The 22,551-nt window shown below is 48.5% G+C and overlaps 1 protein-coding gene across 2 annotated transcripts; it reads right to left on the bottom strand.

The window, feature by feature from the left end:
• Nucleotides 1-8,961: 8,961 nt before the first annotated feature.
• On the bottom strand, nt 8,962-17,639 carry mrps16 (mitochondrial ribosomal protein S16). Of its 2 annotated transcripts, none has more exons than XM_070860404.1 (4): nt 17,580-17,639; nt 16,072-16,108; nt 14,278-14,538; nt 8,962-10,994 (listed from the first exon to the last, which is right to left on the bottom strand). In XM_070860404.1, exons 2-4 carry the CDS (start codon nt 16,082-16,084, stop codon nt 10,816-10,818), a joined length of 453 nt encoding a protein of 150 aa, XP_070716505.1. In that variant the 5' UTR covers nt 16,085-16,108; nt 17,580-17,639; the 3' UTR covers nt 8,962-10,815. The 2 variants fall into 2 exon arrangements, with proteins under 2 accessions (XP_070716505.1, XP_070716506.1); XM_070860405.1 differs by lacking the exon at nt 17,580-17,639 and adding an exon at nt 16,219-16,304.
• Nucleotides 17,640-22,551: the final 4,912 nt, after the last annotated feature.

Here is a 22,551-nt window from a genome sequence, read left to right on the forward strand (position 1 = left end):
GCAGGATCTTGCGGAGACATCGTTGGCGGTATTTCTCCAGCGATTTGAGGTGTCTACTGTATATGGTCCACGTCTCTGAGCCAAACAGGAGGGCGTTTATATATGCATTTATATAGTGCCTTTCACGACCACCAGATGTCTCAAAATGATTTGCAGGCAATAAAGTACTATTGAAGTGTAGTCACTGCTGTAATGTAGGAAACGCGACAGCCAATTGCGCACAGCAGGCTCCTACAAATAACAATATGATAATGACCAGATAATCTTTTATTTTTGTTATGTTGATTGAGGGATAAATATTGGCCAGGACACCAAGGATCACTCCTCTGCTCTTCTTCAAAATAGTGTTATGGGATCTTTTACGTCCACTTGAGAGGGCAGACGGGGCCTCGGTTTAACGTCTCATCCAAAAGATGGCACATCCAACAGTGCAGCACTCCCTCAGTACTGCACTGGAATGTCAGTCTAGATTTTTATGCTCAAGTCCCTGGAGTGAGACTTGAACCCTCAGCCAGAAGGAGTTGGCTCCTTGCTGGGGTAATGATGCTTCCACATATAGTCATTGTTCAAATGTGAGCTGGCAGGCTCTACGATGGAGACCAAGCTCGATCCCACCCTCCCGATGCCTGTACACACACACACATTCCTGCAGGAGTGATTGGATAGTGATGAGGGGCGGGAGTCCCCCCTGATGTTCATCCCCTCTCTAACACAGGTGTACTGAGGCCCAGTGCACGGCCCAAGTACAGCTCCCCGGAGATCAACTACTTCAGCACAGATTGGGAATGGAAGCAGGGGCCTTTCTGACCAGTTTGACTCTATACGTCAGCAAATGGTGTATGCACTGACTGAGCCCACCAGTGCTTTTGATTAACTTCTCAATTAAAACAATCATGGATAATGAGGGCATTGTTAAACGTATTGTACAAAGTGGATACATTGATTAGGTTCACAAGGCAAACAGATAATTCCTGTCAATGCCCTATAAGGCAAACAAGACAGTGCCAACTACTGTTACATCAGTGTTTCTCTGAGAATGCAGCTCTGCTCATTAGTAACTGGGTTTGTTAATATCCTCGTGCTTTCAGGGGTGATGTCCAGCGGGGTTTCTGTAAATGTCGAGTGCTGATTTCATTACAAACTCCGGGATACTTGATAACTTACATGATACTTTTCTTATCAACTGAAACATCTCCAAGCTCTCCATATACCGGTTTGAAATGCCGAGATTGGTATGTGGGAGTATTTGGCAGCCATTCTGCGCCAGGAACCACCTACAGACAGCAACAAGATTAATAATTGGTTTCTCTATTCCTTGGAATTGTTTGATTAAGGAGTGTTCCGATAGTGCCTGGAATCTTTAGCATTCAAAGGAGCAGCTAGACAGGACCTCTGTTCACACGCCTGACACAAGACTCCAAAACCAAGCGCTCTATTCGGAACTCCTACACGGCAAGTGAGCCCCGGGTGGGCAGAGGAAACGTTTCAAGGACACGCTCAAAGCCTCCTTGATAAAATGCAACATCCCCACCGACACCTGGGAGTCCCTGGACAAAGACGGCCCTAAGTGGAGGAGGTGCATCCGGGAGAAACATAGAAAGTAGGTGCAGGAGTAGGCCATTCGGCCCTTCAAGCCTGCACCACCATTCAACAAGATCATGGCTGATCATTCACCTCAGTACCCCTTTCCTGCTTTCTCTCCATACCCCTTGATCCCTTTAGCCGTAAGGGCCATATCTAACTCCCTCTTGAATATATCCAATGAACTGGCATCAACAACTCTCTGCGGTAGAGAATTCCACAGGTTAACAACGCTCTGAGTGAAGAAGTTTCTCCTCATCTCAGTCCTAAATGGCCTACCCCTTATCCTTAGACTATGTCCCCTGGTTCTGGACTTCCCCAACATTGGGAACATTATTCCTGCATCTAACTTGTCCAGTCCCATCAGAATTTTATATGTTTCTATGAGATCCCCTCTCATTCTTCTAAACTCCAGTGAATACAGGCCCAGTCGATCCAGTCTCTCCTCATATGTCAGTCCTGCCATCCCAGGAATCAGTCTGGTGAACCTTCGCTGTACTCCCTCAATAACAAGAATGCCCTTCCTCAGATTAGACCAAAACTGAACACAATATTCCAGGTGAGGCCTCACTAAGGCCCTGTACAATTGCAGTAGGACCTCCCTGCTCCTATACTCAAATCCCCTAGCTATGAAGGTCAACATACCATTTGCCTTCTTCAATCCCTGCTGTACCTGCATGCTAACTTTCAATGACTGATGAACCATGACACCCAGGTCTCATTGCACCTCCCCTTTTCCTAATCTGCCGTCATTCAAATAATATTCTGCCTCGTGTTTTTGCCACCAAAGTGGATAACCTCACATTTATCCACATTATACTGCATCTGCCATGCGTTTGCCCACTCGCCTAACCTGTCCAAGTCACCCTGCAGCCTCTTAGCATCCTCCTCACAGTTCACATCGCCACCCAGCTTAGTGTCATCTGCAAACTTGGAGACATTACACTCAATTCCTTCATCCAAATCATTAATGTTTATTGTAAATAGCTGGGGTCCCAGCACTGAGCCCTGCGGCACCCCACTAGTCACTGCCTGCCATTCTGAAAAGGACCCGTTTATCCCGATTCTCTGTTTCCTGTTCTCTATCCACGTCAGTACATTACCCCCAATATCATGTGCCTTAATTTTGCACACCTGAGCACCTCGAGTCTCGTCGCCGAGAGCATGCAGAAAACAAGCGCAGGCAGCGGAAGGAGCGTGCGGCAAACCAGACTCCCCACCCACCCTTTCCTTCAACGACTGTCTGTCCCACCTGTGACAGGAACTGTGGTTCCCGTATTGGACTGTTCAGTCACCTAAGAACTCACTTTTAGAGTGGAAGCAAGTCTTCCTCGATTTCGAGGTACTGCATTTTAAATTAGTATTTCCTGATCAGTTACACAGGCCAGTTATACAGCACACTTTCTGATTGTGCAAAGTAGTATTAACTCCAACTGGGCCAAAATGAACTTTTAAAAACTTCCCATCTGGAAATCTGTGAACTTTCCAACTTCTCTTTTCACCTTTCTGTTCTCAATGAGCGCATTATCATCATAACTTAATCGAATACCAGTGAGGAGGGAGCTCTGCACATGTCTGAGCGTGTAGTGAACACAGCTACCAATTTGCGCACAGCAAGGTCCCAAAGAGCAATGTGATAATGACCAGGTCATCTGTTTTACTGATGCTGGTTGAGGGATAAATATTGACCGGGGAGAACTCCCCTGCTCTTCTTCGAAATAGTGCCATGAAAGCTTTTATGTTCATCTGAGAGGGCAGATGGGGTATGGTTTAAGGATTCATCTGAAAGATGGCTATATAGAGGGATATAAGGTGCTAAACAGTAACCGGGCAGGTAGAATCAGAAATTTACTGACAGTGGAAAAGGTCACAGGCTCAAATGGGTCAAAGACAAATTACCCAAATTAAGGACTGATATAAAGAAGTGCATCAGTATAAAGAAGTATTTCTTTGCACAAAGCATGATCAATTGGATTAGACACTGGGAAGTCAGCAGTATAACTGGATCCACTTGCCCCAGATCACGGTAAGCAGGTACCAGTCTGAATTGTGCATATAGTATAACTGCAGCCCTTTCACCGAGGCTTTTGGGGGGGGGGGGGTCAGCTCCTGGTTATGCTGAGGCTGAAACAGAATTATAATATAACTTTTATTTATATAGCGCCTTTAACGTAGTAAAACGTCCCAAAGTGCTTCACAACAGTGTTACAGACAAACAGATAAATTTGACATCGAGCCACAGAAGAAATTAAAGCAGATGATCAAAAGCTTGGTTGAAGAAGTAGATTTTAACAAGCATCTTAAAGGAGGAAAGAGAGGTAGAGAGGTGTAGAGGTTTAGGCAGGGAGTTCCAGACCTTAGGGCCCAGGCAGCTGAAGGCACGGCCACCGATGGTTGAGCAGTTATAATGAGGGATGTTCAAGAGGCCAGAATTTGAGGAGCACAAACACCTTGTGGGATTGAGAGTCTAAAAAAGATTACAGAGATAGGGAGGGGCAAGCTAACAAAGAGGCAAATTATTGCAGATTAACAGAATTGCTACAGTCAGGGTTTCCATCACTGAAGTAGTTCCATTCAATGCTGAGAGCGGGCAAGCGAGATGTGGGAAGGGAGCCTGGGTTTGACAGCAGGGTTATAAATGACTCTCCTTATCTGGAATACTAATCTCAATGCCACTGTTCTGTGTGCTACGGCAGTGATTTGTTTAATGTTGTAAATATGCTTCTCAGAGCTGAATGGGTCTCCACAACAAACACACATCTCCCCTAGTGCAGACTTATCACAAGTCCAGATAACCCCAACAGCAAATGGAACAAATTAATCTTTATTATCCAGCGCCTTGTTAAAAATATCAAGAGTAAAATGGAAATTTCCCCAGTAAAATGATGGCTTTTGTTTGAATCTGATCATGAGCTTGATCTCAGTTCTGATATTTTCCTTCTGACTGTGTTGTATGAAGCATTGGGTTTGCTCAAGATATATTTGTTTACACGGTTATGTCACTGCCTGATCCAATGTCAACAATGTAAAAATGAAGTTCGCCTTTCAAATCTGACAGCCAACAGCAGCTTCCTGACCTTCCCCATTTGCAGGTCAGAGGCAAAGGCAAATCACTCCTCTCTGTCCCAGGCCCGCCCCTCTCCATCCCAGGTTATCCCTCCTGAGCCTGGTACTTTCTGTCCCGAGCAGCGCCCACTCTCTATCCCAGACAGATCACTTGTAAGGAAAGGGTTCATCAGACCGTCCTGAAGTCTGCTCGTGTTATACTGTTACTGATTTCTCTTGATAATGTAGTAATATTGGGCCCAAGTTTCCACAACAAAAAAAACAGGCGCCCCTCCGAGCTGGGCGCCCGTTTTTCGTGCCTAAAACGGCGCCTAAAAAAATCCTCGGTATTCTCCACCTACCTGCAGGTCCTCTGGCCCTCGGCGCAGCCAGCACGAGCTGTGGGGGGGCGGAGCCAGGTCCCGGCACTGCACATGCGCGCTACAGTGGGCACGCAAGTGCAGTAGCTCCAGGCGCCGAACTGTGTGGGAGGGGCCTGAAGCACGCAGCCCCTAGCCCTGGCTGAATGGCCTCACTGGGGCTGCGTGAATAAAGCTCCTCCCACGGCCAGCTCCTGCTCCCCCCCCCGACCAGACCCGACACCCGCTCCCCCCCCTGCCTCCGGACCTGACCCGACACCCGCGCCCCCTACCCCCCCGCCTCCGGACCTGACCCGACACCCGCTCCCCCCCCCCGCCTCCGGACCTGACCCGACACCCGCGCCCCCCACCCCCCCGCCTCCGGACCAGACCCGACACCCGCTCCCCACCCCTTCGACTGACCCGACCCGCGCTCCCGCGCCCCCACTGGACCCGACTCCCGCTCCCGGACTGGATCCGATCCCCCCCCCCTCTCCCCCTCCTGCTCGCTCTCTCCCTCCCCCCCCTCTCTCTCTCTCTCTCCCTCTCCCCCACTCTCTCTCTCTCATTCCCTCCCTCCCCTCCCCCTCCCCTCAGCGACACGAATGCAGAATTCTCCCTGGCTGAAGCACTTTCACACAGGTAGGAAGATGGTTTATTTAATCTTTTCTTGGCTTATAAATGTTTATTCAGGTTGGATTTATTTGTATAATATTTGTATAAGTATAAATAAGGATTTATTGTAGAATTTAATGAGTTCCCTTTCCCCCCCCCTCCCCCCCCACCGCGTTCTGGGCGCCTAATTTGTAACCTGCGCCTGATTTTTTAATGTGTAGAACAGGTTTTTTCAGTTCTACAAAAATCTTCACTTGCTCCATTCTACTTTAGTTTGGAGTACGTTTTCACTGTGGAAACTTTCAAATCAGGCGTCAGTGGCCGAACACGCCCCCTTTTGAAGAAAAAATTCTGTTCCAAAGTAGAACTGTTCTACCTGACTAGAACTGCAGAAAAAAAAATGTGGAGAATTGCGATTTCTAAGATAGTCCGTTCTCCACCAGTTGCTCCTAAAAATCAGGCGCAAATCATGTGGAAACTTGGGCCCATAGAGTGGTCAACCGTATGAAATGCTGCAGACAAGTCAAGAAGGACGAGGTGGGAGAGTTTGCCTTTGTCAGTCACAAAGGATGTCATTTGTGATTTTGGTGAGAGCCGTTTCGGTACTGTGGCAGGGGCGAAAACCTGTTTGGAGGGATTCAGACATGGAATTGCAGGAAAGATGGGCACGGATTTGGGAGATGACAACACGATCAAGGACTTGAGAGGAAAGGGAGGGTGGAAATGGGGCGGTAGTTTGCAAAGACGAAGAAGTCGAGGGACTTTTTATTTTTGAGGGATGATGATGGCAGATTTGAGGGAGAAGGGGACAGTACCTGAGGAGAACCATTAACATGGGAGCCAGAAAAGGAGGTTGGGTGGTCAGCAGTTTGGTGGGAATAGGGTCAAGGGAGCACAAAGTGCATCTCGTGGCCAAGATGAGCTCAGAGAGGTCATGAGGGGAGATCGGAGAGAAACTGGAGAAAGATGTGAGGTCAGGGCTAGGGCAGGGGGGGGTTCCTTAAGAGAACATTTGGCCTGATGGGCTAGGGGAAGGGCAGAGGTGGCCAAATGGATGGTCTCAATCTTAGGGAGAAAGTCCATGAGCTCCTCACACTTATTGTTGGAGGTGAGGGTGGAGACTTGGGAGAGGGGTTTAGGAAGAGGGTAAGCAGTGGAGAATAGAAGCTGGAGTTATCTTTACATCCCAGAATGATTCTGGAATAGAGAGCAATATAAATGCAAGTCTTTCTTTTGGGCCTTCCAATCTCCCTCTGTCTTCTCTTCCTCCTCCAATCTACAGGCTTTTAAAACTCGCTTGGCAGCCGATTATTATTTGCTGATTTACCGCATTTACTCTCCAACTCTTTTTCTACCTTGGTGCTGTGCTGAGAGGCTCTGGCCTTTCACCTGGGAATCGTGGATTACAAACAGATTACAGCCTCCAACATATGTTGGTTCTGGCTCCACCTTTCTTTATAATGTATAACTCTGTCTGTGCTGCAGGATTTATTGAGTTATGAAGATAACTCCGACAAAACTCCCCACTTCCTCATGCAATGGACACCCTCTGACCCGGCCCGCCCTACATTCATTTTCGGAGTCCCTACAGACGAGCGACGTACCGGGTCAGAAATACCAACCCCTCCGACAGCTGATCGGAGCTTCTGATACCAGGAACGCCCTCGCCTCTGGCACAGTGCGCCTGCCCGCTGCCTCCTAATCCCAGTGTCGACCTGCAGCACGACCCGCACTGTACCAGATAAACAGAGAGAACCAGACTATTGGTATCCGTACAAATCCAGGGCTGTGCCAAAGCTTCTGCTACAGGCTGCTTGCAATTTGCTGGAACTGACAGCTCCATAAATTTGCTTCATTCACTAAAGCAAATTTTTAAATAGGTCAGATTTCCTTTAATCGAGCAGGTGATTAACTTCAAAGCAAAGCTAATGCGATTTTTGCACCGCACAATGGCCTCACTTGGACAACTCAATGGGAGTAATCGCCAAGCATCATTTTTCTTCCTTTCTTCTGTGCAGTGCCCAGTACAATAGGTAACAACTCACCGCTGCAACACTCAAACACTCCTTCAACCACACTTTCGCATTCTTGATTTGTTTCTGTTGAATGTGGTTTTGTCCATTCTGCTCCAGTGAGCCAACAGAGCGTTCTGTACTGGCAAAGTGCCCCCTAATGGCCCTCTCCTCCCATATACGTTGGCCGGGTGACCATTCTTCAGGTCAGTAGGCCATCTTACTGTCGGGGTCACCACGGCCATGTCCGAGCCTGTTCTCGCTCATTGTGCACGGGCAGTGTCCAGCAGAGGGGTCCCGGTTGCTTTACTCCCTCTCCGAACACAGCTCATTGCAGCCCCTGCTGCTGTCCAGTCAGTTTACTCTGCATAGACAAGGGGTCAAAGATGGGATTCTCCAGCCTAGTAACCTGGCAATACATTTACTCACTGAACCTTTGAGGAAGATGTGGAATCGCATTTATGAAGGAACGCTCCCTTCTAACCTTCACAGGTGCACCCAGGGTATATTCTAACCTATAAACTGCAGGGGGGGTGAACATATTAAAGTGATAAATACACACCAAAGGCATACTGAGGCATACGAGTCCCAAGTTCAATCTCAGGTACCCAGGGCATCACACCATCCTGACTTGGATGACCAAATAAAGGTCTTTAAAATGAACAGTTTTGATGAAGAACACTTATGGGGAAGAGCATAACTAGAGGCCATCAATACAAGATAGTCACTAAAAAATCCAATAGGGAATTCAGAAGAAACTTCTTTACCACAAGGAGTGGTTGAAGCGAATAGTATAGGTGCATTTAAGGGGAGGCTAGACAAGCCTATGAGGGAGTAGGGAGTAGAGGGTTATGCAGATAGATTTAGATGAGGAAAGACGGGAGGAGGCTCGAGTGGAGCATAAACACCAGCATGGATTGGTTGGGCAGAATGGCCTGGTTCTGTGCCGTATATCCTATGTATATTGGACATTTTTCTTGTCGCCGAGTCAAATTTCTGGAACTCCCTAACACTGTGGGGAGCACCTTCACCACACTGTGTGGGGGAGGGGTGCTAGGGAGGACGCAGAGATATTTCACCAGGTGTGGTGGCTTGTGGCATGGCTAAACCAGGTGAGGCTGTAAAGGAGGGGTTGTTAAAGTGAGACTGGCATCAGTAAACAATGCTGGGCAAACATTCACACGGGATGGTGCAATAAGCAGCAACACCTCTCTACCCTGCCACTCTCTGCCGCTGCCCCGCACACACACAGCCAATCCTTCCCTCTCCTGCATCCCCACATAGTGTCCTCAACATCGATCATTGTTGATGCATCATTTCTGTAAAGGATAAAGGAGCAAGCCAAGGAATTGTTTAAACCAGTTCGAGATTTATTATCCACTGAAATCAGAAACGTTTAAAAATAATCACTCAATATTGTTGAGCAAAAGGGCCAAATAGAACCAGTGTCCAAAACCAACTCTTGCAGAGGACATGTAGCACTTAACCCTCAGAACAGAATCCCGACTCGAGCGGGCATTGCTGTACCCCAGGATGTCTGCCTCTTAACTGCCACCTAATGGCAGCGATCCAGTACTGCAGGAGGACTGTTCAAACGACTCAAAAGGTCAGGATGGAATCACTCTCAACAGATCTACCAACGGCTTAAAAAAAGCTTTCTGAAAAGTTTACTCTCCAGACGCAGTTTGGCACTAAATGTCAGCGGCCCTGGCGTGATGTTAAAATAGTGAGGGGGGAAAAAAATAAAAAAGAGTTCAATGCTTCTGGGCTAGGATGTAGATTCTGCAGCCCAGATTCCCACACCCATCCAGGTCTCCGTGACCCCCTGCTGAAAAGTGTGAGAGAGAGAATTTGGCCATGAGCTTAAATGCGATTGACAAAGCAACCAGAGATGTCAAATGTTTAACACAACAACGACGAGGATGTGTGTCTGTGAATTTGATAAAACAGGTGCACCAATTTCCATTTCCTTCATGAGCGGTGCTGCTCCTTTGTTGGAGAGGGAGGAGAGTGGGCTGATTCTGCGATTTAGTTGCAAGTTACTAGGCAGCCCAATCGCACCTCAGTCATGCAACCCAGCAATTCACTGGAAATGCTTTGGTTCCTGGGAGCATGATTCCGTGGTGTCACACTGGGTCTAAATCACAAAAGGGTTTGTTTTTTTAGGGTGGGAGCAACATCCCACGGCTCAAACCTACAGGAAAGGTGGGAGCAAGGGTTGGACACAGAGTGGGTACCAGAAGCCAGGCCGCCGTGACCTTCAGTCAAAGTGTCTGGCCTCAGGGTCAGCCGCAGGACAGGGAAGCTTCATTAGCTGACACAATCGTTCAGGATAATCGAGATTGGGACATCCTGACTCATCCCAAGAAACAGGGGCCATATTTACGTGAGCAACAGCCCGATCTCGCCACACAACGGAGTCTGCTGCACACGGCGACAAGCTGAGCAGCAGCTACTGGGTCACACTGCTCACTCGGAGCGGCTGGGCTGGGAAAGCTGGGATTTCATGCTTTCTGATTATGTTGGAATGCATTTAAGGGGAAGCTAGATAAACACACGAGGGAGAAAGGAATAGAATATATGCTGATAGGGATTAAATGAAAAGGGGTGAGTGGAGGCTCATGTGGAGCATAAATGCCGGCATGGACCAGTTGGGCCTGATTCTGTGCTGTGAAAACAGTGTCATTCTATATACTGTCCTGAAACAGCAAAATGGTCTGTTGACATCAGCAGCTGAGGAAGGGGAGGCTGGGATTGAGGTCCAGGGACAGGGGAAGGAGCAGAAACACTCGAGATACTTCAGGGGACCAAAAGCTGCAGCAACTGAATGTTAAGCTTGGTGTCCCAAGGAATGACTGCTCTCACTGGGTTTCAGCAACCTGTAACGCTGGGCGAGAGACTTTCACAGTGCTCACTTGAACGGAGACAAATACCTAGCTGTACCATCATACACTCTCTGCCCTTCCTAACTTGTGCAGTGTCTGGAGAGAGCATTGAGCTGTGCAACACGGAGGTGAAGTACTGGGAGGTACACAATATTAAAGGATACTGGTTTAAATGTGCTTTTTCCTTAGTCCGTTGGTACGATAATAACTAATTCCCACGGCAACACTGTTTGCCGTCTTGTCGACACAGGCCTGAATCAGGCTGAGAGCATCTCCTCGGCGTGTTACCGACAACACTCAGTGAAGTATTGCTGGCTGTTAATGTCCATCTCCAGGGGCCGTGCTGCTTTCCCCAGGGTCTAGGCACAGCTGCTCATCCCCTGCAGCTTCCACAGGCCCCTTCTCTGATGCAGCTTGGGCCATTAGTGCCTGCTTCTTGTGGAATCTCTCCGCCCCGGTCACGGTCATGGGATGCAGAGGGAAAAACCCGGACAGACCTAGCAATCGAAGGAGACAGACAAAAAAAGAGAGACACAAATTTACAAGAAGCGCTGGAGCAAAGCTCTGTTGCCAGTTTCCGCTTTAACAGAGCTCCAGTCCTTCTCGTTAAGCCAGCAGTCACTGGGCCACAGTGCTGGCATATCAAAAAGCAGCCAGCACGCGCAAGGCAGACCCGGCAGCCCCTCTGCTGCTGGGGTTTGGTCACATGATGAGTTCGACCTTTACTTTGTGGAAGGGACGCTTTCCCTGCCTGTCCATCCAGGCCTGGCTCATGCAATTCCCCGACAAGCAGCACTCAGCTAGTATCACTGCCAGAGGCCATATACCTGGCTGTCCCTGTGCTGTCAGTAGGGAGTGGCAGTCAGGAGCGACAAAGAGAGTCAATAATTACAACACAAGATTAAAAATGGGCATCAGCTCCCCCTGGTGGCATGGCAGGGGATGACACCGACTGGTATAGCTCGAGGAACAGCACCTCATCTTTCGCTTGGGCACTTTACAGTCTTCTGGACTCAACATCGAGTTCAATAATTTCAGACCATAACCTCTGCCCGTATTTCTTTATCCCTTTCCTTTTTATTTAAAACAAAGAACGCTCCACCCCCTTTCTTCCCCCCCCCCCCTTTCCCAGAGCAGCTGGTGATGATTCTGCCATTCACACCCCATCTTTTGTTTCTTAACTTGTTCCATTACCATCTCACTTTTGCCCATCATCTCTTTTGTCTCTCTAATCTCTTCTGCCTTCTACCCTATCACAGACCTTCTCTTTTGTTCATTCCTCCCCTCCCCCTTTCACTGCCCCTGCACTTCCTTAAGAATCCGTTACATCTCATAAGAACATAAGAATTAGGAACAGGAGTAGGCCATCTAGCCCCTCGAGCCTGCTCCGCCATTCAACAAGATCATGGCTGATCTGGTCGTGGACTCAGCTCCACTTACCCGCCCACTCCCCATAACCCTTAATGGTTAAAAATCTATCTATCTTTGACTTGAAAACATTCAATGAGTCAGCCTCAACTGCTTCCTTGGGCAGAGAATTCCACAGATTCACAACCCGCTGGGAGAAGAAATTCTTTCTCAACTCGGTTTTAAATTGGCTCCTCCGTATTTTGAGGCTGTGCCCCCTAGTTCTAGTCTCCCCGACCAGTGGAAACAACCTCTCTGCCTCTATCTTGTCTATTCCTTTCATGATTTTAAATGTTTCTATAAGATCAACCTTCATCCTTCTGAACTCCAACGAGTAAAGACCCAGTCTACTCAATCTATCATCATAAGGTAACCCCCTCATTTCTGGAATCAGCCTAGTGAATCGTCTCTGTACCCCTTCCAAAGCTAGTATATCCTTCCTTAAGTAAGGTGACCAAAACTGCACGCAGTACTCCAGGTGCGGCCTTACCAATACCTTATACAGTTGCAGCAAGACCTCCCTGCTTTTGTACTCCATCCCTCTCGCAATGAAGGCCAACATTCCATTTGCCTTCCTGATTACCTGCTGCACCTGCAAACTAACCTTTTGGGATTCATCCAGGTCCCCTCCTCGTAGGACTGCTCCTGGGCACGGCCAAGGGTGCCATCAGCCGGTCCAGGCAGCGGGCGGTCGAGGGGGTCGTTCAACCTGACTGCCTGCCTCTCTTCTGCTCTTACATCCGGTCCAGGGTGTCCTTGGAGATGGAGCACGCGGTGTCCACCGGTACGCTCGCGGCCTTCCGCGAGAGGTGGGCACCGGAGGGAGTGGGGTGCATCATCACGCCCGGCAACCAAATTTTAATTTGATTTTACGTTTTACAGTTAATTTGTTTTAATTGCCGGTGCTTTTAGTGTCCCCTTCCCTTTTATAGGGGGCACTGGGGAAAAATTGTGATTTTAGTGCCCAAAAAAAAACCAAAAAAAGAAAAACACAAAAAAAACAAAAAAAAGGGGGGAAAAAAAGGGCCTTGTAAATGTCTGGAGTGTCACCCAGGTCGGGTGGCACTCTTTAATGTTTTATGTTTTCGCAGGTAAACTCAAAAGAGTTTCATCCAGGTCCCTCTGCACCACAGCATGTTGTAATTTCTCCCCATTCAAATAATATTCCCTTTTACTGTTTTTTTCCCCAAGGTGGATGACCTCACACTTTCCGACATTGTATTCCATCTGCCAAACCTTAGCCCATTTGCTTAACCTATCCAAATCTCCTTGCAGCCTCTCAGTCCTCTACACAACCCGCTTTCCCACTAATAGTGTCATCTGCAAATTTTGTTGCACTACACTCTGTCCCCTCTTCTCGGTCATCTATGTATATTGTAAACAGTTGTGGTCCCAGCACTGATCCCTGTGGCACACCACTAACCACTGATTTCCAACCGGAAAAGGACCCATTTATCCCGACTCTCTGCTTTCTGTTCGCCAGCCAATTCTCTATCCATGCTAATACATTTCCTCTGACTCCGCGTAACTTTATCTTCTGCAGTAACCTTTTGTGTGGCACCTTATCGAATGCCTTTTGGAAATTTAAATACACCAGATCCATCGGTACACCTCTGTCCACCATGCTCGTTATATCCTCAAAGAATTCCAGTAAGTTAGTTAAACATGATTTCCCTTTCATGAATCCATGCTGCGTCTGCTTGATTGCACTATTCCTATCCAGATGTCCCGCTATTTCTTCCTTAATGATAATTTCAAGTATTTTCCCCACTACAGATGTTAAACTAACCAGCCTATAGTTACCTGCCTTTTGCCTGCCCCCTTTTTTTTTTTTTTTTTAAACAGAGGCGTTACATTAGCTGCTTTCCAATCTGCTGGTACCTCCCCAGAGTCCAGAGAATTTTGGTAGATTATAACGAATGCATCTGCTATAACTTCCGCCATCTCTTTTAATACCGGGGATGCATTTCATCAGGACCAGGGGACTTCTCAAACTTCTCCAGTTCTGACGAAGGGTCACAGACCTGAAACGTTAACTCAGTTTCTCTCCACAGATGCTGCCTGACCCGCTGAGATTGCCAGCATTTTGTTTTTATTTCAGATTCCAGCATCCGCAGCATTTTGCTTTTACACCAAGTCCCAGTCCATGTTGGCTTGGCTGAGAGGGCAGTGCGGGGGGAGGGGCTATGGTTGTTGGAAAGCATTGGGGACAGGACCAGACTTGGCTGTGATACCCTCCTCGAATACCGTCGTACTCACTGCCAGGCCGAGTGGTCCGTCTTCGATCCCCAACACCTTCTGGGTGGGGGGGGGGGGGGGGGGGGGGAAGAGAAACTGAACAATTGAGGACAAGAGCTTCAGAACCCCCTTTACCTAGCAGCTTGGCGACAGGTTTCGTCATGTGCGCCCCACAGCCCAGCCAATACTTGATCCTCTCGAAGTTCAAACTGACCAGCTTCTCGCTGAAGATGTTGGGCATGGGGTCGTACGATCCCAGTTGCTCCAGGTACTTGCCATCCCTGGCCCGTTTGTTGTGCGCGGCGACAATCCGGTAGAAGGGGCGATTGGTGCAGCCGCCCAGAGCCAGGCGGATGGACACATACCCCCGGTGATAATGTTTCAGCAGAATCGACGCTGAAAGAGAGGCAACACGAATACTTGATCTACAACGGCACAGGGATCAGCCACACCGAGATTGTACAGAGCTCCGCACCGCACCTTCAGAGCGGGAGTGTTGGGGGGCAGGCACCGAGAGAAAGAAAGGGATGAACTGGATGGGGAGGACCAAAGACAGACGTTTCAAGGAGGATTTTGAAGGAAGAGGGAGAGGCGAGCAGTTGTGGAAGAATGTTCCAGAGACTGTGGCAGCTTGGCTCAGTTAGTAGCACTCTGGCTCAGAGGCTACACTGCAGGACCTGAGCACATTCTCCAGGCTGACACTCGAGAGCTGCACTGTGGGAGTGGCTTGGCAGGGATACCCTCCTTCATGACAAACGTTAAACCGAGGTCCCAGCTCAATGGTTCAGGTGGATGTTAAAGATCCCACTGCACTGTTGGAAGAGCAGGGAGTGCTCCCGGTGTCCCAGGCCAGCATTCCCACCCCCCACCTCCCCCCTCAACCAAAACCATCAAAAACAGATTAACTGGTCAATTCAACTTGCTGTATGCAAAACAACCGCCGTGTTTGGCTGCATAACATCAATGACACCATTTCAAAGTAATTCACTGCCTGCGAAGCACTTGGAGATGATGGAGACGTGATGAGCTGCTATACAATGCAAGTCTTTTCAGATACAGGGACCCGAGTATCAGAGCGGAGTAGTGTGAGGTTGGAGAAGGGAAGGGCCCGACTGCTTCATACAACTGGAGAAGATCGTGAAGCCGAGCAGAGCTGGGCCGATAGGAGGGGAATGGTGAGAGGGAGCTCACACACTGCAGAGTTTTGAATTAACTGGAGTCTTGCAGGGGGGGCCGGGGGGGGTGAAGAAAGAGAGCTGGCGAGGAAAGCATTTGAGAAGTCGGTCTGGAGGAAATAAATTATTGGAGTGAAGTTTTAGCAGCACAAGGGCACAAGCGAGCAACAATACACAAATGGAACACTGCAGTCTTGGTGAATGACCAGATGTGGGCCCAGTAATTTAACGCAGGGTTGAGCCAAGTACTGAGACTGTACGCTAGTTGGTTCAACCCGAACCCGAGGCACAGGGCTACTAGTGGGAACGAAAAGGGATTAGTCAAGTGTCAGGCTGAAAGAAATTTAGCCTCCACCAGGACTGGATGTGGGGCAGAGAGTCGGATAGAACGGCACCACAGTACAGCCAGGGGTTGTCAGCCAGACCGGACACTTGTGGCAGTGCCAAGACAGTTTAATGAAGAATGGTCGCTGCACCGGAACAGGCAGGAATGGAACCAAGAGAGAGTGAACATGCCATGAACGTGTTGGGAAAGGGAACGGGAGAGAGATTGAGGAAGGCAGATCACATGGGCCTCTCCGGGGAGATCCAGCGAGAGGGCAATGGTACCCCAGACAGCCAGTTTCCCCAAGTGTCAAACACAACCGAGATACAACTATTACTGAGCTCAGAGCTGGCATCATATTTCAGCTGGGCTACCACAGGACACTAAACGTATAAAAGTTTATCTCAGAGTTTGCTGTGCCATACTTACAGAGATGCACCATGACTTGTCTCTTCCAATTTTACACCTGGGGACAAAGGAGAGGAATAAAATAAGTCGACGTTGCGTATTCCAGTATTCGGCTCTTCCTACACATTTGGAGCTTCCTTCGTTTTTATTTCTAGCTCATTTTCTCACCCGATTGCCCCCGATAGTTATTGAAATATTCCAAACGTGCGAATATACTTCACTCAAGTGGCTGTTCTTCAGGCGTGAGCTAGACGCGAGTGTCAACAAAGGAAATCAGGGCGAAGCCCCACCCTGATCCTGTGCTTCCCCCCAGCCCCCACCTCCCTATCTATCCCAGGGTGCTGTGATCTATTGTATCCCTGGCAGAGATCAGTTAACTCAGCTCAGACCAGCGATGTGGATGCTCAGTACCACACCAAGCAGTGCACTGGTTAGACCATGGATAACTTGTTAGCCTCACATTTCTACCCATTGAAAAAAAAATACATCAGGAAGATTTAGCAACAAAGGGAATTTTTTTTTAGTTTACCAAGAACACAGCACAGCAGCACAAAATAGAACAGCTGCTGGATCACTGTCCCCTCTTTCTCAATATTTATCCCCTTTCCTATCACAAAAAATTATCTGGTCAGTATCACATTGCTGTTTGTGGGATCTTGCTATGTGCAAACTTCCACCCCTGCAGACTTGTGACCAACCATAGCTCCGCCTCCCCACACCAAAGTGCATCAACTCAATGTTTCCCCATTTCCAATTTCTTTAACTACTTAAATGCTATTAAACTAGTCACAGGAGGTCGGACGTGCCGTCTTTCGGAAGTGACATTAAACCAAGGCCCCATCTGCCCTCTGAGCTGGACCGAAAAGATCCCACAGCACTATTTTGAAGATCACGGGAGTTCTCCCAGTGTCATGGACAATAGTTATCCCTTAACCAACATTGCTAAAACAGATTATCTGATCATCTATCTCATTGTTGTTTATGGGATCTTGCTGTGTGCAATCTGCCTGCCGCATTTCCTACATTACAAATGACGACACTCCAAAAATACTTCATTGACTTTAAAACCCTTTGGGACGTCCTGAGGTGTAGAAAGGTGCTATATAAATGCAAGCCTTGTCCCTCTTTCATCCTGCCCTTTTTGTGTTCCCATTATTATTTATGTCCCTATTTATAATGGGAACTGTCAATGTACACTCCTGTCACAGGTGATGCTTCAGCGTCAAGGACACTGAACCCCAGAAACAGGAGATACCTCCCGCCCCTGCGACCCTGGTCTCCCGCCCCTGCGACCCTGGTCTCCCGCCCCAGCCCCCGGCCACTGCCCACAGTCCCAATATCCTGCCACAATCACAGTCTGGGGAAGGGGCCCAAAAGGCTGTTACTCGCTGACTATTGCCCGGTGTCACGGGCCCGGATAATGGGCCTTGGAGCCGCCATTGTGGGTATTTCAGGGCCGCCGCCCGACACAAAGCAGCCCCGGGTTGCCCCAGGCCGGGCCCCGCGCTCCCCTCGGGTCGCCCCCTCACCTTCTCCTCTGCTATTCTCAGTCCCGTGCACTGGGTGCCACCATCTTGCCGCACTCTGACCCGGAAGTGGAACCCTGGCGAGCCTGTCAATCACGAGGAGACATGTGACCAGAGACCAATTCCTGCAAAACCAGGGGCTTAAATCAGATTGCACACACTGGGCGCTAATGCAGTTTATGTGTAGTGCACTTCAGTGCTGTACCGAGGGAGTGCAGCACTGTCTTTCGAATGAGACAATAAACTGATGCCCCGTCTGCCCTCTCAGGTAGATGTAAAATTTCCCATTCAAAGAAGAACAGCAGAGTTCTCCCTAGGTCCCACAACCAACACCTAAATCAGATCACCCCGTCATTATCACATTGGTGTTTGTGGGAGCTTGCTGTGCACAAATTGGCTGCCACGTTTCCAACATTGCAATTAGTTATTCTGATAAGAACATAAGATCATAAAAATAGGAACATGAGTAGGCCCTATGGCCCTTCGAGCTTGCTACGCTATTTAATAAGATCGTGTTTTGTTATGTATGCAATAAAGGTTCAAACTGAGTACTGTTTAACTAAGCAAAGTACAACCTTGGCTCTGCTTTAGGCCCAAAGTGCCTGACTCTCAAAATGGCTGGCCTTTTATACCTGAGCCTCCAACAATGACGCCATCTGTTGGCTACAAACAGCATGTACATACATGACAATACCCCCCTGAGATCTTATCACAGTCTTTCACAGGTTGAGACGGTCTGGTGTTTTGCGCTCCCGGGTTGACTGTCTCAGTTCGATTCCAGCCTTGGGTGAGTGTGCGGGGTCTGTTGTGGCTGATGGCTGGATGATTGACTTGTTGGGGGTGATAGTGATCAGGTCAGGAATTGCAAGTCCATTTTTATTGAACAGGTCCGTGATGGAAATTCTGGGTTCACTGATGACCCTCGAGTCCTCTGAAGACTGCTGGTAGGTTGGTTGGTCGTCGATGGTTTCTTCGTCCGAATGTTCTGGCTTGTCTGTGTGCCTCAGCTTTGTCTGATCCATGTGTTTCCTGCAAGTTTGCCCATTCTTGAGCTTAATAACGAATACTCTGTTGCCCTCCTTGGCCATGACCGTACCAGCAATCCATTTGGGACCCTGACCATAGTTCAACACATATACAGGATCATTCACAGAAATCTCGCGTGACACTGTTGCGCGATCGTGGTACCCTTGTTGACTTTGTCTTCTGTATTCAACATGATTATTTAAATCCGGGTGTACCAGAGATAGCTTGTCTGAAGACCTCTTTTCATCATGAGTTCGTCAGGTGAGACCCCTGTGAGCGTGCAGGGTCTTGTCCTGTAACTCAGCAGTATGCAGGACAAGCGGTTCTGCAGTGACCCTTGGGTTACTCTCCTTATGCTTTGCTTGATAATTTGTACTGCACGTTCAGCTTGCCCGTTGGACGCAGGCTTGAACGGTGCTGACCTTACATGTTTTATGCCATTAAGTTTCACAAACTCCTGAAACTCCTGACTGGTGAAACACGACCCATTGTCGTTCACCACTATGTCAGGCAGACCACGTGTCGCGAACATGAGATTGAGATTCTCTATGGTTGCCATGGACGTGCTGGATGACATGATTATGCATTCTATCCACTTCGAATAAGCGTCCACCACCACTAAAAACATCTTGCCCAGGAAGGGACCTGCAAAATCTACATGGATCCTGGACCAAGGTTTGGATGGCCACAACCACAGACTCAGCGGCGATTCCGCTGGTGCTTTGCTGAGCTGCAAGCAAGTGTTGCACTGATGCACGCATGCTTCCAGCTCAGAATCAATTCCTGGCCACCATACATGGGACCTGGCAATGGCCTTCATCATCATTATACCCGGATGTGTGCTGTGTAACTCACGCACAAACTTCTCTCTCCATTTCTTGGGCATTACAACGTGATTGCCCCACAATATGCAATCTGCTTGTATAGACAGTTCATACTTGCGACGAATTGGCCTCCTCACACATTTGCTTAGGTATGGCAGACCAATCCCCTTTGAGGATGTAACCCTTTACCACCGATAAAATCGGGTCCTGGCTGGTCCAGGTCTTAGCTTGTTGAGCCGTGACAGGGGTTCCTTCACTCTCAAAAGCATCCATGATTAACCATTAGATACGCCGGTTGTGGCATTTCCACCTCCCGTTTGGGCAACGGCAACCGGCTCAAAGCAACGGCACAATTCTCTGTGTCAGGTCTGTGGCGAATGACATAATCATAAGCAGATAATGCCAACGCCCACCTTTGAATGTGGGATGCAGCGTTGGTATTGATACCTTTGCTCTTGGAAAACAATGAAATGAGCGGCTTGTGATCGGTCTCTAATTCAAACCTAAGAACGAACAGGTATTGGTGAATCTTTTTAACACCGTACACACACGCTAAAGCTTCTTTTTCTACCATACTGTAGGCTCTTTTCGCTTTAGATAAACTTTTGGATGCATACGCGACAGGTTGCAGTTTCCCCGACTCATTGGCTCGTTGGAGCACGCAACCAATTCCATATGACGATGCGTCACAGGCCAAAACTAAATGTTTATATGGATCATAATGTACCAGCAGCTTGTTTGAGCAAAGCAGATTGGTGGCTTTCTGGAAAGCTCTGTCTTGCGATGCGCCCCACACCCAGTTGTCACTTTTTCTCAATAGCATGTGCAGTGGTTCTCAATTTAGGTAGGAAGTTACCAAAGTACTTGAGTAGACCCAGTAACGAACGCAGCTCCATCACATTCTGCGGCTTGGTACATTCTTGATGGCCTTGGTTTTCATGTCAGTAGGTCTGATGCTATCAGCGGCGATTTTCCTCCCGAGGAATTCGACCTCCGGTGCCATGAAGACACACTTCGAGCGTTTCAGTCTGAGTCCCACTCTATCCAAATGCAGTAGAACCTCTTCCAGGTTGTTCAGATGTTCCTTGGAGTCACGACCGGTGATCAGGATGTCATCTTGGAACATGACGGTTCTGGGAACGGACTTCAGTAGACTTTCCATATTTCTCTGGAATATTGCTGCAGCCGAGCGAATTCCGAAAGGGCACCTGTGGTAAGTAAACAGTCCTTTGTGCATGTTAATGCACCTAAGTCTCTTCAACGTCTCAACCAACTCGTGTCATATAGGCCAAAGTCAAGTCCTGTTTTGTGAACGACTTCCCTCCAGCTAGCATCACAAACAAGTCATCAGCCTTGGGTAACGGGTATTAATCTTGTTTTGAAACCCTGTTGAGCATAGCCTTGTAGTCTCCACAGATTCTGACTGTGCCATCACTTTTCAGCACAGGAACAATGGGGCTGGTCCATTCAGTAAATTCGACCGGTGATATGATCCCTTCACGCTGGAGTCTGTCCAGTTCAATGTCGACCTTTTCCCTCATCATATATGGTACTGCCCGAGCTTTATGATGGACAGGTCTTGCATCTGAGTCCACGTGGATCTCCACCTTGGCTCCCATGAAGTTGCCGATACCGGTTTGAACAGCGAGAGGAACTTGCTCAATACTTGGGCACATGTATCGTCCTCCGATGACAACGCCTTTATGTCATTCCAGTTGCATCTAATTTTCTTCAACCAGCTTCTGCCGAGTAGCGTTGGGCCATTGCCTGGAACAATCCACAGCGGTAACTCGTGAACCGCACCGTTAAATGACACGTTAATTTGTGCACTGCCAATCACCTTTATCAGTTCTTTGGTGGACGTGTGCAACTTGGCGTTAACAGGGCTCAGCCTGGGCCTCACAGTCTTAGTATCCCACAGCTTATAAAATGCCCTCTCGTTCATGATCGATTGACTCGCCCCCGTGTCCAGTTCCATCGATACCGGTATCCCGTTAAACTTCACATTAATCAAAATTGGTTTACTCTTGGTTATGAAGGAGTACAGTCCATACACTTCCTCCTCTGGCATCTCGGATTGTGTATCCGGATCCGCGCTAGTCTGACTCTTATCTTCTACGTGGTGTGTCGCAGCACGCTTGCTCATCTGCAGACGCTTGCACTGGAGATGCCCCACTCTCAGACAGCCTTTGCAACTATATTGCTTAAATCAGCACTGCTGGTGCCGGTGATTTCCCCCACACCGCCAACATGGAGAAGTCGGATATATTCCCCGCTGGTGGACTTTGGGCAGCCACAGGTTTCACGAACGCAGCCGGATAGGCCCTGCCATGTGCCGCTCTGCCGAACGCCGAATCAATCGCATTTACAGTACTTGCCGAGGTTCGGTTCTTCACCGCTATTTGTTCTAGACTCCTGTCCGTCGTCATATATGATTGAGCGATGGCCCTTTTTAAATCCAACTCCTCCACCATCAGAAGTTTGCACAGGATCACCTCGTGGTTGACACCGATAACAAAGAAGTCCCGCAGCATGTCTGCCAACACCGTCCCGAACTTGCACAGTCCCGCTAGACGTCTCAGGTCAGTGACTAATTCCGCCGTGCTCTGGCCCTCCGATCGAACGTGTGTATAAAACCTGTATCTCGAGATGATGATGCCGTTGTCTGGCTTGAGCTGCTCACATACCAATGTACACAACTCCTCGTACGTTTTCTCTGTTGGATCACTAGGCGTGAGTAGATTTTTATCAGACCATAGATCTTTGAACCGTACACAGTGAGGAACACGGCCCGGCGCCGATCTGCTTCATCGACCCCCTTCATTTTGTTGGCCACGAAGGACTGGTTCAAATGGCTCACAAAGTCTGCCCAATTTTCTCCCTCCACGAACAAAGGTACTTGTATTCTCGTCGCCAAATGTTATGTATGCAATAAAGGTTCAAACTGAGTACTGTTTAACTAAGCAAGGTACAACCTTGGCTCCACTTTATTTAGGCTCAAAGTGCCTGACTCTCAAAATAGGTGGCCTTTTATACCCGAGCAGCACCATGTGCGTGCTGCTCAGTGGCCTCCAACAATGACGCCATCTGTTGGCTACAAACAGAATGTACATACATGACATGGA

The sequence above is a fragment of the Pristiophorus japonicus genome, chromosome 18, assembly GCF_044704955.1.
Source record: "Pristiophorus japonicus isolate sPriJap1 chromosome 18, sPriJap1.hap1, whole genome shotgun sequence".
Lineage (NCBI taxonomy): Eukaryota > Metazoa > Chordata > Chondrichthyes > Pristiophoridae > Pristiophorus > Pristiophorus japonicus.